Here is a 15,897-nt window from a genome sequence, read left to right on the forward strand (position 1 = left end):
CTAAACGTCTATTTACTAGACGTTCCATTACTTTGCAAACTGCACTGGTAAGAGCAATGGGACGATAGTGGGAGGTTTCATGTCCCGTAGTGCCTGGTTTGCGGAAAGGGAGAACAATGGCGGATTTCCACAGCTGTGGAAGAACTCCTTGTGACCAAATAAGATTGTAAAGGCGTAATAGGACTGCAAGGGCTGACTGATGTAAATGTTGTAGCATACGAATATGAATGTCGTCGGGCCCAGCTGCCGATGATCGACAAGCTGAGAGTGTTGCCTCCAGTTCTTGAAGTGTAAAAGGCACATACTGTTCTTCTCTGAGAGAAGAAAAGTCCAAGGGTGCTAACTCTCTGGCAGACTTTGAGGAAAGAAATGAGGGGCATAGATGGAGTCCCTGAGAAATACGGACCAGATGATTGCCAATTTCATTGGCAACATCTAGTGGGTTTGCTATATCAACACCGGCAACCCGCAGAACAGGAGCCGGGTCAGGAGAATATTTACCACTCAGTTTTCGTACTTTTTTCCAGACTGCACTCATAGAGGAAGCAGAGGTGATGGTGGAGACATAATCTCGCCAGCAAGTGCGTTTAGCGTCACGGATGACACGGCGAGCGATCGCACGCTTCTGTTTAAAATCAAGGAGTCGCTCTGTGGTTCTATTGTACCGGTACCTGCCCCATGCAGCGCGTTTCAAACGTACTGCACGAGCACAAGCAGGAGACCACCAAGGCACGCATTTCTGAGAATGCCTGCCCGAAGTTTGGGGTATAGAATGAGAAGCTGCGGTGAAAACGGAGGACGAGAAGAGGTGTAAAAGCTCATCGATGGAGGACGAAGAAGGAACCTCTTTAAAAACAGTCAGGTGTGAGTAAAGGTTCCAATTTGCCCGATTAAATTGCCAGCGTGGGGTGCGAAGAGGTGGCGAATATGAAGGGGAAGTAAGAATGATTGGGAAATGATCACTGTCATGTAAGTCCGGGAGAACAGACCAAGTAAAGTCTAATGCGGCGGAGGAAGAGCAAACTGAGAGATCGATGCAAGAGAGAGTATGAGTCCGAGGATCAAAATGGGTGTGAGTACCTGTATTTAAAACATGGAGGGGGTGGGTGGCAAGAAAAGCCTCTAACTGAATTCCACGGGAATCACAGTGAGACCCTCCCCAGAGGAAATGGTGGGCATTAAAATCACCAAGTAACAGAATCGGTGGCGGTAATGACGAAACAAGGAAGGCAAAATCCGGAATAGATAATGCCCGAGAAGGAGAGAGATATAAAGAACAGAGCGTATACCACCTATGTAAGTGGATACGGGCTGCTGTGTAATGCAGCGAAGTATGAACAAATAGCTGATGGTACGGAATATCAGTGCGGAGAAGAAGGGCACTTTCATTAAAGGTCCCATCAGGAAAAGGATCTGAAGAATACAATAAATTATAGCCTGAGATGTGAGAAATAACAGCAGAGTGTAATTTTGGTTCCTGTAAGCAAACACCAACAGGGGCAAACTGGGAGAGTAACATCTGAAGCTCACCCCGATTACCCCTGAGGCCGCGTATATTCCACTGTAAAAAGGCCATGATTGGCAATGATAAAGATACTTGAAATCCGCAGGTAAGGGTTCCTACGGACTAGAAGGGTTAGAAAAGTCCACATGCGGAGGCAGTGGAAAATGTTCAAGCAGCGAAGGAACGGTGCGCTGTGAAGAAAGGAGTTGCGCAGATGGAGCAGAGGAGAGAGGAAGAGCGGAAGGTGGATCAGTGTCCATTGATGGTTTGGTCTCTGCAATATATTCAGAGATTGCTTCAAGTGTTTCGGAATTCAGAGATGTCGTATGGGAGACAATATTGGGAATGGTAGGGGGAGGATGAGTAAAGATTGGAACTGTATTGGACTGTACCAAGGTAGGGGGGGGCGAAAGGGTGGAGGGAACTGGAGAAGCGTGGCAGGGGACAGAAGAGACAGGAACCTGGGAGGTGGCAGAAGAGGAAGAAACTTGGGAGGGAACAGGGGAGGAAGGTACATTACGAGGAGGAGGGTGAACCTCTGCACTTGTAACTGAGCCAGTGAGAGGGGAAGGACTAGGGACAGAGACAGGGAGGGTAAAATGAGGAGGTGGAAGATGGGTAGAAGGTGTTACCGGACCTTTTTTTGACTTTTGAGAAGTAGAGGGACGATTGGGAAAAGGTGTCGTACGAGGTCTCGTCGATACTGAGGCTTGTAAGAGAGAACTCGAAGAAGCGAGATTAGACTGAGGCGTTGAAGTAGGGACGTCTGAGCCGAGGACAGCAAAAGGATTAGATACAGGAGTGATTATGGGAGAGGTAACCACAGAGGTGGGTGTAGAAGATGGGATACCAGAAGTGGGGGGACGTTTTGAAACACGGGAATAAGAAACACGTGGGAGTCTCCCTTGGAGGCGGAGATGAGAAACTGCCATGGCATAAGGGAGACCTTCTGTCTCTTTGAGGTAACGGATTTCCCGCTCGTTTAAATAGACCTGACAACGGCGAGAGTACGAAGGGTGAGCCTCATGACAGTTAAGGCAAGAGGGAGATCGATTGCAAGACGTATTAGAATGGTCATCGGCACCACAGACTGGGCATTCGGCGATAGATCTGCAATATTTCGCTGGATGGCCAAATCGCCAGCAATTTCTACACTGTTGTGGTGTAGGGATCACCTTTCGAACTTGTAACCGATGTCCTGCTATATAAACGGAGGATGGGAGTTCTCGGCTGTCAAAAGTTAAACGAGCCACATTGCTAGGGTATCGTCTCCGCCCACGGGCAGGAAGAACGTAAGTGTCTACCTTGAGGATTGGGAGATTTTGGAGTTCCAGCTGTTCTAGAATGTCGGTGCCACATGTCTGGAAATTTTGTTGAACTATGGTATGGGGCAGAATAACAGTACCACTACAAGAATTGAGGGAATGATGTTCTTCAAGGGTGACAGGAACAGTATCTATATGGGAAAGACGAGAGAGCTCACGAGCCTGGGTAGCATTCTGTACGGTAATGATGCACGTACCGCTCTTAAGAGCATGAAAAGAAATATCTTTACCAACATGGCGTAGGAGTGCCTTGCCAATACTATGGTCAGAAAGATAGGCAGTAGAGGAAGTTAGTCGTAAAGTGAAGAATTTAGTCCACTGTTCAGTCTGAAACTGAGCGTGGAAAGGTAGTGAAGGACGTGTCGATCGTTTGAGAAGAACGAGAAGGTGAAGGTGGAGAAGTATCATCAGCAGGTAATTGTCGTTGACGTTTAGGCGTGGGACCAGAGTTGGTCCGACGTGGAACGGGTCGGCGATTTGAAAATTGCCGCACCGTAGAGGGAGAGGCCGGAAGCATAGTCAGAGGAGAGCGAAGGTCTGATAAATCGAAGGAGTCAGTCGAGGCCTCAGTACCTGAAGCGGGTGAGGAAACAGCACCGGCAATAGGTACAGAGGCATGAGGAATGTCTGAAGAGTGGTCCAAAGACGAGGCGGGGTCAGAACGGGGTGCGGTATCAAGAAGGGGCCCGGGGGTACCAGGTTCATGGACTAGGGCTGCCATGGTTAGGTTACTTCTTTCTTTTTGTTTAAGAAAAAAAAAGAAAGAAAAGAAAATAAAAATAAAAAAGAAAAAAAAAAAGGGGGGACCGGGGAGGGATAGTTCCTAGGAGGAATGAAAGGGCCAGAAATCTCCCTCCGCGCCCAAGAGGACTCGACACCGCTAGTAGCGCAGATGCAGCATGGAACCCGTGCCATACCCTACCCTTCATGCCAGTAAACCAGCAATCTGGGATAGCAACCTCACATCTGCCGAGCTACCTCGGTGGACAAAAGAGAGGGCGGCCGGATATCCGCCACAAAGCATACCTCCTTCAGCCACCACCCCCGGAATCCGAAAGGTGGCTTCCAGAGATACACCCGTCGCCCAAAAGACACCCAAAGCTACTCCGGGATACCGGAGAGGGATCGGGACATCCCTAGGCAATCCAGATTCCACTGCAAACTACGCCACCGCCAAGAAACCTCAACGGAATGGGATGGACCCCGGTGTCCTTTCCCCTACCTAGGAACTAGCGCGCCTGTGAGAGAAATCACGAAGGCTAAAAAGAGGAAGGGCAAAAGGGAGGGATGAGGAGGAATGGAAAAAGGGGAGGATGGGATAGGGGAGGGGAGAATGGGGGGTAATTAGGTTCGGTCTGAGGAAGAAGACCGACAGGGCTAATTCCTCAGACCAAGAGCCTCTTCACCACGCCAAGGAGCCCCCCTTGAAGAGGGGGAAAGGTCAAAGATCGCAGACCATCTTCAGGACTGCAATTGGTGGATATAAACTAGGAGCCAATTGGAATTAGATCCTAGTCCTATCCGAGCCTCATCTACTTCAATCTTCTGCATTCGATTCACAGCCTGCAAGTTGGGACACTTTAATCATCTCTTCCGTGATCTTTCAAATACCAGAAACTACACAGGCCCTAGGACTAACCCTTGTGGAACCCCCACTAGTCACATGCGCCCACCGACACCTTCACCTACCATCATTAGTTTCCTTCCTGTCGGGTACTCCCCCTCCCCACTAGTACCTTCCCTGGTATTTGTGCTTGCCTTACTAGTTTTTGCCCTAATCTAGTACAGAACTAAACCTCACAGTCTAAGAAAATGCAGTCTACGTACCCCATCTGCCACCTTTTAAAACTAGTAAGGTTTGCTACACAGGATTTTCCCCTCCCTGAAACAGTGCCAATTAGTATAAAAGCTTTACTTTCTGGGTGTTCCACCAGTCGTTTCCTGACAAGACTCCACTACTATGCATACTGTCAGTAACAGTGGTCTAGTTTAAATGCTACTTGCATAATTCTTAAAGGGGGGCTAAATTTGTTCCCCCCCCCACCGTGTAGTTACTCAGTTTAGAGCAGTGATTAGTGTTGATCTGCTTCCTCACGATCTACGGATAGGTGCCTTAGGGTATCTAGCTCTGCTTATGTGTAGTGTAGCACTTTTGTACCCTTTCATACTAGTTTGCTGGAGCAGTCTCCACTACATGCACGATGTATACTGATTAAACAAATCTACCTACTCCCCCCGGAGCTAATATGTAAACTTTAATCAGAATTATATTAAAAAGCGCTAAACCACAAGGGCCATACAGCGCTGCGTTGCAGCAGGAAGTTATACTTTCCTGCTGCAGATCATATCTGGGTCACTGGCGGTGACCGTGAATTTAAAATTTCAAACCATGCCGATGGTAGCAGAGCCCCTATATATGAACTAGTTACTTTCATAAACAGCAGTTACAAATTGTGGAACGGGTGGAACTAACCTACGGCAAGAATTAAGTTCCAGGGCAGTTAGTTTACTAGAGAGTGGGGTCATCCAACTAAGAATTTCTAAACTTTGGCAATCTTCGCAAGAGGAAGATTTATGGAGTTTTTGAACTGTGGGGGCAAAGTCAATTTTATCAGAGGTAGGCAAATCAAATTCCTGACAAAGCCCTCACTGGTATCAAGGAAAGAGTAGGGGGGGGGGGGGTGACTAAGCAGTCTACGATGAATCGACAAGCAGAGTTTCGAGCCATCCTCGCTCTCCTGCCCCTAGACAAATAGGGTAAAGGTATCGTTAACCCAAGAATCTTCGGGTAGCAAGGCTCGGAGGGGGTTTGATAGGATGTGTCCAGCTTTTAGCTATGCCTGCGAAAAATAACTAATGTGGTCCCCCCCGCCCCCGACAGATCCACTAAAGAGGGGGGGGGGGAGGAGAAACTGGTAGACTAGAAGTAGGACTAATTGAGGAACGCTGAACCCGTAAGGATCATACAGCGTCTGTGGGATGGGGGGGGGGGGGAAGGAAGGAAATTAAAGGTACTCGGGTAATTTGAGTATACATAGGTCTTTAGATCAAGAGTACCTTACTAGCATAAAGGAACCTCGTTAGGGGGTGCTTCCCCCCCTACGTTTTTCATTTATAACCACGGGAATAGAGGAAAATTTAATAGTTTAGCGTTAACAAGTTATGTTAAAGTAAAAGGCATTTAAGATTTCTGTGTATTAAATATCGGCACAAATATTGCTTCCAGAAATTTATTGACATACGCAGTCAACGCATCCAGTATCTTTGTTACGCACGCGTTCACAGTCTTCTGGACAACTTAACTCATTGTCCTGGCAATTATATACAAGCGTAGATTTAGGGTGGTAATCCTGGTACTCTGGATCACAGATGCATTCTTCGCATCCAGTCTCTGGATTTTTAGTGTAGATTATGGAACAATCTTGTGGGCACAGCGGCAAGTAAGTAGATGGATCTATTGGACAATCGCAGTTGCAAGTCGGACAGTTAGTTGCTGCAGAAACGACTACTTGGCATGTGCGGGGGCAGTCTATGGGAAGACATGGGGCAATGGGTGGGTCAGCGATCCCAGTGACAGGGCCATTATCAGTGGGACAAAAGCAGGTGGAACAACCAGTATCTGGATTCCAGGTTTTGGTGCAATTTGCTTGACAGGCCAAGAAGGGACATACTGGAACTAGAAGATAATACGGAGATTACACCAGTGGAATAGTATAAATAAAATTATCTTTAAGATAAAGCATTAAGTTAGTTACCTAGAGGAGAGTCTGAAGCTGTACAGCTACTGTAGGTACAGATTGCTCCACCACGGACACATTCGCACCAATTACACTCGTCCTTCATCCACCACGAGCCGTCCTTGCACGAGTTTGTACCCAGTGGGTGCTTGTAACCTAAAAGAAATCAATGTCCTTGGAAATGGGTACAAAGTGTTAATTTAAAAATTGTCAACCCACGGTATTTAGGAATAAAAGTCCCGATAAAATTAGAAAGCTGCGTACCTAATATACACAACAATTTTGTGCAAGCAGCTAGGGTGCCTGTGCTGGTACAGCTGCAATTGTTGCAGTTTGTCATCCACGAGGAGCCGGGTGAACAAGTGCCGGAGGAAGGAGGACCATGTGGCACCCATGAATCTAAAAAAAATCTAAGTTACAACCTTCCGTTAAAGGCCTTTCATTGTTTCAGCAGTTGGTAAAAATGGCTTGAAATGTGAGAATCTAGTATTTAAGGTTCAGTAATATTGAACTAATTATAAAAGAGTAAAGTTACCACGAGTTCTTGCGAAGATAAGCTTGATTTGCTGGAGGATAATCTGAAGCTGTATTAGCCAGTCTGACATCTGAGAGGCTGTGGCTCCAGTACTTCGCATCATACACAAGTCCCAGGCGCACGCCTCTGCCAGTGTACATTAAAGATCAATGGATACGTAAAAAATAATGAAGGGAAGAAGTCTAATTTAAAGGAAATTTAGTTTGTTAGAGGAAAGTTAACACTAAGAAAAATAAACTTAGGATTATAGGCCAAAGCAGTGTGAGTTTTGGCAACTTGGGAATGAGAGTTTAAGAAAAAAAAGTTAAGTTACTTCAAGGGAAGGGGGGGTTTGAGCCCCTGTCCAGCAAATTTTTACCTAAATTTAAATCTAGGCCTTTAGTAACTTCGGTATGCAATGAAAGGTTGTTCTAGGCCATGACTTACCAACGTGAGGCTCCAGCTCCACGTCCCTGCCTATAATGGGGTTCATTAAGCTTTGGCACTGAGCCAAGTCTTCCTTCAGTGGTGCTGGCTGACATGGGTCCACCTGCAATGAAGGTTTTTAAATGGAGACTGAATTTTTTTTTAAAAAGGTTAGTCAAGGCAAATTTACCCCAGGCTCTTACCAGCATGATTAACTTAGTACTACATAAGTAAACTAGAAAAAGAGTATCCATAAGTAAGCTTTATTACCAACTAGTTTCAACCCTCACGAAACCTAAATCCCACTTACTGCAGTTTGAGCGTCACAGCCGTTGCAGTGTAAACAATGGGTATTAACCTGATGCCGGGTCTGGAAATAAAGAAAAGTTCAGTGTATTTGAAGTATAGTTTTAGGTAATATTTGCAAATGCTAGAGTATATTAAAAGTCTAACCCGCCAAGACTCTGGGAAAGCCAGAGGAAAGGACTGGAGTGGATAGACGTGCTGGTGTCTGTCTGTGAAGTCATCCACTTCGTAGAAGTTGAAGTGACCACACAGGCCGTCTAGGTGGTTAGTGTGGCTGGGGTAGGCCCATATGTGGAGGCGACCAGGGCAGTGTTGAATCTGGAGTAGATTTTTTTTTTTTAAACAAGCCAGCAATTTCGTTGCATGGTTTAGATAGGTTCATGAAATAGTTAAGGTAAAATAGTTTAAATTTTAAATACCACAAGTTTTGAAGACCCCAGGAAGTAAATACAATCAGTCTCTCTCCATGTCAGGACTGGTTGAGCACCTTGTGAAGACTGAACATTAGCCACACCCGTTTGTGGTACAGTGTATTTATCGCCATTGACAATTACCTGTAACAATGGAATGGTTAAAGACAAAGAAATTATTAAGGGAGAACAGATTCTGCAGGCTAGAGACAAAGATTTAGCAGTTAGGGACAGTTCAAGGCCTTTACATCAAAGGTTGTCGAGCTGCAATCAATTGTGATCACTGTATGAGCGTTGTCCTTAAAGGTGGTTTGTGAGAGGCATGAAGCGTGACCTTTGCAGAACTGGAAGGTACTGTAGACCCCAACTTCCGGAGTGTAGCTGAAGTCACTTTGGGCAAGAGAATAGTTGCACAATCCATTCCAGTTGTAGTAGTAACCGTCGAAAGTCTTAATGTGTGGGTCGTTGTACAAGTAGCAGTGTTTACCTGAAAGCAGGTTAGTCACTTCAGAATTAGCAGCTTAATATTTTATATTTACTTTCTAAAGGGAAACCTAAACTTACAGCATTCTTCAATCTTTTGAGTTGGCGTCCAGGCACCGCCAACACACACTAAGGGGATGCACTGAGCTACCAGCTTAGAGCCGTTTTGATACATTAATCCATCGAATTCACAGCCTGCAAAGGAAGCTATGTTAAAGGACGTATTTTTAAGAAGTAATTAGAATCTAATAAACCACCTTGTGTATAGAGAGGTTAAGTACCATAACATGTACTTACATTGAGAGGCTCCTGGGCCGCCGACGAAGTGTTTTTGAATGAGTCCGTTCTCACAGACTAGCGAGAGGCAGCAGGAAGGAAGACTGAGTGCTACTTCTCCGTGTTTTAGAGTTGAAGTGCCGAAGCAGCATCCCTGAGTTGATGGCTTTCCTGCCGCAACTGAAATGGCAGAATGGAGGACAAGAACATTTAAGATTTAAGGCGGAACAGAGTATGTAAACAGTAACCATGAGTAGTGCAAGAATAATACTCACCTAGTGAAGGTAGAAGCAGTAGAAGTGTTGTGTAGAAGCCCATTTTGAACGGAAATTCCTGTAGAGAAAATGTAGAGGGTTTAAAACGTTGGAAGTTGTATAATGTATAGCAGCAACCTATTCCGGTTGAAGGATTTTATATAGGAAGTTCATAGTCTTCCATTTACATAGTTAAAACGACAAGGTGGCAAGTGCGTGGAAGTCATTTGACTTCGGGTGGAGGGAAAGTGGGGTTAAGCCCGTAGCCTGACTGGTGAAGCTTTCCAGCTAACTTCAGGTCCCAGGCTAGATTAAACCATACCACGGGTGGGGATAGAACCCGTGATCAATCGCGAAATCCTAGACAGTCGCGTTAGCTACAGTAAGATTTATCCAACTAGGTATAATTTTCGTTCCCGCCCGTGGTGTGGTTCGTTTATAGTCTAAGATTTCGTGAGCACCTAGGTTAGATTTTCAGCAGGGGTAGAAGTATTTAGACGTTGTCTTACACTTTTTACCCTGTTTATGTAGCAAGTAGGTACCCCCAAGCGCTAGTTGTCTGGTGTGGGTCATGCTGGGGGGGGGGGGGAACAAGGCAAGTAACCACAGTGGTACTACTACTGACTTACTGCTTTAGTTTACTGCGTTTCGAGTTGGTCGAGAGGTATAGTTAAGCTTTAAACCTAGGAGTCATGTTTGATCAAGTTATTTTAAGATAACTACCTTAACAGGGACTTTAAACTTTCAATACCGGGATTAAAATACTGAAGTTCACGAAAAGTATAGGGAGCCTTTTAATGATTAAGAATTTATTAAACTCAAGGGAAGTAGGTTCAATAGTTTGATTTATTAACATTAATATTGCGTGACATTGGAAAAGTTGATTGTTTATAAATTTAAGGGTAGAGGAGTTATAAAGGCGACGTTATGAAAGACATTTATTGTACGAGGACAAAACAGGGATTTTAAGGCTATTGATTTCCAGCAGTAACATTAAGTATTCATAACCAAGTTATTCTGTTCTGGAATTTAGGAGTACTTAGCTTTAATTAAGAGCGGGAAGACTTGACGTAAGTTTTGAAGTTCACCCAAGATTGCATAATTATTTCATAGAAGTTAAAAAAAAAAAAATAATTATTTTTAGTAGGAATTATTCTTAATTGAAATTAAAGCCTTTTAACAAAAGAAAAAAAAATGATGTAATGACTCTTGTTAAAATCCCACACAATAAAAATCATTCCAATAACAGCGAATATATATAAAATCATGGATAAGTACCAAGAGACTGTAGAAGATGACTGTTGACTGGGACAGTACCAGCCCACACTGACTCTCACTGCTCCTCCTGGACGCCACCTCAACTACTCAAACCTATGAAGCGGTTCACTGAGACTCATTACTCGCTTCTCATACAGTTCATCAAAACTCGCTGCTGTTGGTTAATTGGTTAACGAGGTTTAAGGGGCACGTAACTTCTCCCCGTCTTGTTGTAGAGGTTTGACCCCTCAAGGAAGGTTCCTTGATGTTGGTGAGGGGCTCTTGATTTAGGGAATTGGATCTGTGCTCCAGTTCCCCGAATTAAGCCTGAATGCCTTCCACATCCCCCCCCCCAGGCGCTGTATAATCCTCCGGGTTTAGCGCTTCCCCATGATTATAATAATAATGTAGAGGTTTGAACACAGCTCAGACTTCTACAACACAATTCTTATCAAAGATTTATTAAGTTATACCATGAATTAACAGACAAAGGAAATGCGATAGTAATTATGAACACGGTAGATTATAGTGAAAAATGAACATGTTAACAGAAGACGGGAACTTACGAACCTCTTAAAGACTACCGACTACACGTAACCTTCTACCAACCAAACAAGATTACATTAATCTTTAATACCTAAAATACATTCCTCGCCCAGCTGCCGGTGAGGGTAGACGTTTGCTACACCTCTCTGACAGGCTGTCACAATGGTGGTTGGGGTGCACCGCAGAATTAACACTGTTGGCATAGAATTACTGAGAGGTACAATTAATCAAGATTCGGCGTTGACGTTGTTGCCTCTGATTATTCGAGAGACATATGGGATTGAGGATTGCGACCTTTAAATGGAAACTACCGAATGTTCGTGAAACTGCTGTCATCACAGGTGTATGAGGATCTACTCGATCATATCAGGATGTTGCTATCGAGGTTAATGAGGACATCCTGGTAAAGATGGTCGATGTTTCGAGCCAATTTACGTATGTTAAGTTACGTAATGTGCCTTTCGAGGCGAATGAAGCTGACCTAAGTAGTGTGTTTGGGAAGTTTGGAACTGTACACGTAGCTCAACAAGGCAAGTGGACGGCAGGGGCTTATGTGGGTTATCCAGAAGGTAGTTTTAGCCTCAAGATGACTCTGAGGCAACCAATACCTTCGTATGTGTTCTTAGAGGAATTTAGGACACAAATACTTGTAACTTACGCTGGACAACGTAGAACTTGCAGACTGTGTAATGGTTATGATCACATAGCGGCTGAATGTGTGAGGCGGAGGACGGGCCAGGGAATACCAAGGAGTGACATTTCGAGGCGAGGACCTACAGTGACTGATCAGAACCGCCAGGATGGACGTAGGCGTGGTCGGTTGTGGAGTGAGGAAGTGGAGGAATTGCAATGTGAGGTGGAGCATGAGGGTGCAGTGAAGCAACTGAGTGCGTCTGCAGAGGATGTGACGCCCGAGGCGGACAAGGACGGAACGAATGATGTAGAAATTGACGTAGTGCTTGAGACGGTTTTGCAGGAGATGTTCCCTAACTCGGAGGAAACCTTGACAGAGGTATAGACGGGAGAACAGGTACCGGGACAAGGGGAAGCATGCGGGTCTGGAGGAAGAAATGAAATGTCGGTTTTGCCAAGTAGTGAGAAGGGGCATGAGGTGATAGAGGTGGAGGTGCACAACGAGGAAGGTCAGGAGACAAGCATGGTGGAAGAGGAAGTGTCGAGGAAGCGGGCAGCAGTCACGCCTGACTCGGATGACGTCCTCACTCCAGCACAAAGACCAGGGAAAAAGGCGGGGATTGAAGGTGTGTGTAGAGGCAAAGAGAAACAGAAACACCAGCAAGGGGTTAGGAGTGGAGGGGGTGAGGTGAGTGCCAAGGACGGTGTGTATGGGGCTACAGGACAGTGGAAAAATGAGGTGGGGAAACGTGGGTGGAAAACGTAAGCAGGCCTAAGGTGTATGACAATTAATGTTAATGGTTTATGTAAGAGTGGTAAGTGTGTATGGTTGAGAGGACTGCTGTATCGTTACAAGGTAGATGTTGCCTTTATACAAGAGCATAACTTGAAAGTGGGAAAATTGCTGGAGGTGAATAGATATAGGGCTTTTGTAATGCCAACGACACGTTTAAAAGGCGGAGTAGGTGTTTTAATTCGTGAGGCAAGCCCGTTTGTTTTGCAACAATTTGAGGGGGGGGGGTGAGGGAAGAATAATGAGAGTGGACGGGTGGTGGATGCGTGAATGTGTGTCTTTTGTTGGAGTGTATGCTCCGGAGGAGAATGATGTGAGGGTAAAATCGGCATTTGTAAGGGATGATCTGGTGTATTTCTTGAGAGCACTACCCATGGTTGCATTGATTGGGGGAGATTGGAATTGCATAATAAGGAGAGTTGATGTGAAGCCAGCGGGGGCGGGATATTTCTCAAACGTGTTGCGAGATTTGTGTAGAGATATTGGGGTATGAGATGCATTTTGGAGTGGAATAGGTGAAGTGCAACATACGTATGTAAGGAGGGACTATGCAGCTAGACTGGATAGGATCTATATAATGCAAGGGGTTTCAGTAGAGTCTTTTAATACCATAGAAGCAATTTATTCAGATCACAGGGCAGTGGTGGTGGGGTTGGCATGGGATTCGTTAGTGAAACGGTTTGAAAGCTACTGGAAATTAAACACGCGACTCCTTGAGGATAAGGAAGTGGAGGAAGGGGGGGTTTGCTTCGTTGTGGAGGAAGCTAAGTAAGGAGGCAAAAAGGGTTGATAATGTTGTATGTTGGTGGGACATTGTGGCCAAGGAGAGGATTCGTAGGTTTTATGTGGGTGAGGGGAAGCGTATAAATCAACTAAAGTATGGATTAACAAATTATTTGGAAAGTAGAATAGGATACTATCATGAGCAAGGAGTGTTGGGAGGGGTATTCCAAACAGAGGCAATGGATGATCTGAAGAGAGGGTTAAGAGAGGAGCAGGAGGAGATTTCATGCAGTGCGGGTGCAGGCAGGAGTGGAGGAAGTGCTATGGGGGGACAAACCATCAGCATGTGTGTTGCGGAGACAACAGCAGAGGAGGACAGCGACCACGATAGCGGATTTAGAAGTGCACTCTGAGGTGAAAGGTTTTAGGGAGGGGCAGGTGTTAAAAACAACGGAGGGGATGAGTATGTTTGTGGATGAGTGGTATGGGCAATATTGGAAATGTAAAGGGGTAAATAGGGAGGATCTTGAAGGGGTGTGTGCTGTAGAGCCCGTAGCTCTGGGGAGAAAGGACAGGGAAGCTTTGGGTGGTGATATTGAAGAAGGGGAGATATGGAGGGCGCTTGCAGACATGCGCAGGGGCAAAGCACCAGGTATTGATGGACTGCCAAGTGAATTTTGCTTAAAAAATTGGGATCAGTTAAGGGGTTTTTTAGTATTGCTGTTCAATAGAATGAAAGAGGGGGGAGAATTGGGCGAGAAGCAAAGTACAGGGGTCGTTGTGCTTGTGCCTAAGGGTAAGGTGCAGAGTACACTTAAGGATTACAGGGCGATTACTCTCATGTGTGCGGACTACAAATTGTTCGCGAAGGTTTTAGGGAATAGGTTAAAATGTGTAATTGGAAGAGTAGTATCAAAAGGTCAACTAGGGTTGCCAGGACGGTCGATGGTAATGGGGCACAGAATCCTAAAGGGGTTTGTTGAGAATTTTGAGGGAGCGCAGGAAGGAGGGGGTATGGTGGCGATTGATTGGCAGGGTGCTTATGATCAGGTGGAAAGGGAGGGTTTAAGACAGATCCTTAGCAAACAAGGTTTTGGGGATGAGATTGTGGGGTGGGTTGAAACGTTGTACAAGGGGGCAAAAGCGTGAATTCAGATCAATGGACGTGTGGGAAGTGTGGTGAGTATGGATAGGGGCTTGAGGCAGGGTTGCCTGCTATCACAGTTATTATTTGCATGTGTGCAAGATCCATTTTATAGGTTGGTAGAAACCAAAGTGTGTGGGAGGGAGGGGTCGAGGGAGGACTTGATTATGCATCATGTGGTAGGTTACGTAGATGACACGACACTCCTAGTCTGGAAGGGAACAAGATTGAGTGAGCTGGGAGGGGTGGTTTGCATGTTTGGAGGGGCGACAGGTATGACGGTAAATGTAGAGAAAACAAAGATCATGGGGCTGGTGGCGTGGAGAGACAGAGTTGATTGGGACTGTGACGTGGTGAGAAAGCAGGAAGGGCAGTTATTAATATGTGGCATTTTGTATGGGGCGACCATACGGGAGGCTAGGGAGGCGAATTCGTCGAGAATGGTGGAACGCGTGGAACGTCGGTTGGGGATGTTATGGCCTTATCACTTGACATTACTGCAACGGGCGATTGTTATTAATGTACTGCTGTACAGTAAGGTATGGTATGTAGCAGCAGTTTTTCCATTGACGAGGGCTGAGATTACTCGTATTCTTAGAGGTGTTTTTAGGTTCTTATGGGGCTCAGGATGTGATTGGATGAAGAGGGAGGTGGTGACTTTGCTGGTAAGGAAGGGAGGTTTAGGTTTGTTGGACCTGGGAAGGAGGGTGAAATGCATTTTCATCAGGTGGGAGTGGAAAAGACTAGGGGGACAGAGGAGGCCACACATGCAAAGGTTGCATGACATTTTGAGGGGAATGTATGGAGGTTGGGAATGGAGGGAGTGTGAGATTTTGTTGAGGACACTTTTGTGGGGGGATTCTGCCTACTGGATCAGTCCTCAGAAATAGACGTGTCGTTGAGGAGGGTTGGTGTGGGTTATGTGGGGAGTTGGAGACAGCCTATCACGTGGTATACTTTTGCTATTATTTGGAAAGAGTGAGGGAATGGCTGGGGAAAGTGGTCAGGAGGATAGGAGGGACTGGGGTGTCGGTGTTGAGAGCACTAAGTCTTGATATAGGGGGGTGGGGGAGAATGTAGCACTGGATGTCGCTTATATAATGGTGGATTTCGTGTACATATCGTGGGGAATGAGAGGGGTGGATAATGGGGAGACGAGGAAACGAGTTTTAGCGAGGTGTTTTTGTAGGACAATGAATAGGAATCGGGAAATTTATGGAAGAAGATGGGAGGGAGATTTCACTGAGGGTTATAGGTCAATCACCGTTGGGGAGTTGCTAGAGTTGTGAGAGGGGGGGGGAAGCGAGTTTAGATTGTTGTGTAACACGTTCGATAAAAGGAGGGATGTACCAAACGGGCTTGCCAAACGAAAGATGTTGGTTTGGCGTGCATGTGTGTGGGTGAGTGTTAGGTGCACGTGAGATTTCGTCTCTCGACCTGCGGGGAGAGAGGACGCTTCTGCAGTTTCTCTTGCACGCCACCTGGTGAGGAAAACATAGCATTAGCACCAAGATGGCGGACCGAATGAACCGGCGCATAAATACTGTCTGCATTGAGCTGGTTAGA

At 45.7% G+C, this 15,897-nt stretch overlaps 1 protein-coding gene across 1 annotated transcript; it reads right to left on the bottom strand.

Annotated features, from left to right (window-relative positions):
- Nucleotides 1–6,009: 6,009 nt before the first annotated feature.
- On the bottom strand, nucleotides 6,010–10,615 carry LOC128701934 (von Willebrand factor-like). Its single transcript, XM_053795904.2, has 13 exons — nucleotides 10,514–10,615; nucleotides 9,257–9,314; nucleotides 9,003–9,161; nucleotides 8,787–8,900; nucleotides 8,471–8,709; nucleotides 8,232–8,366; nucleotides 7,960–8,130; nucleotides 7,817–7,876; nucleotides 7,528–7,630; nucleotides 7,102–7,227; nucleotides 6,831–6,965; nucleotides 6,585–6,722; nucleotides 6,010–6,505 (listed from the first exon to the last, which is right to left on the bottom strand). The coding sequence occupies exons 2-13, from the start codon at nucleotides 9,297–9,299 to the stop codon at nucleotides 6,060–6,062; spliced, it is 1,869 nt and encodes a 622-aa protein (XP_053651879.2). The 5' UTR covers nucleotides 9,300–9,314; nucleotides 10,514–10,615; the 3' UTR covers nucleotides 6,010–6,059.
- Between the last annotated feature and the right edge of the window lie 5,282 nt (nucleotides 10,616–15,897).

Source organism: Cherax quadricarinatus, chromosome 77, assembly GCF_038502225.1.
Source record: "Cherax quadricarinatus isolate ZL_2023a chromosome 77, ASM3850222v1, whole genome shotgun sequence".
In the NCBI taxonomy this organism is placed as follows: domain Eukaryota; kingdom Metazoa; phylum Arthropoda; class Malacostraca; order Decapoda; family Parastacidae; genus Cherax; species Cherax quadricarinatus.

Bases quoted from the DNA above. Each gene is read 5' to 3' on its own strand.
- LOC128701934 (XM_053795904.2), bottom strand. From the start codon at position 9,299: ATGGGCTTCTACACAACACTTCTACTGCTTCTACCTTCACTAG. The intron at 8,367-8,470 runs GTAAAGGCCTTG...CCATTGTTACAG, and splicing joins GCAGCTCGACAACCTTTGAT to GTAATTGTCAATGGCGATAA. The intron at 6,506-6,584 runs GTAACTAACTTA...ATTATCTTCTAG, and splicing joins AGCTTCAGACTCTCCTCTAG to TTCCAGTATGTCCCTTCTTG.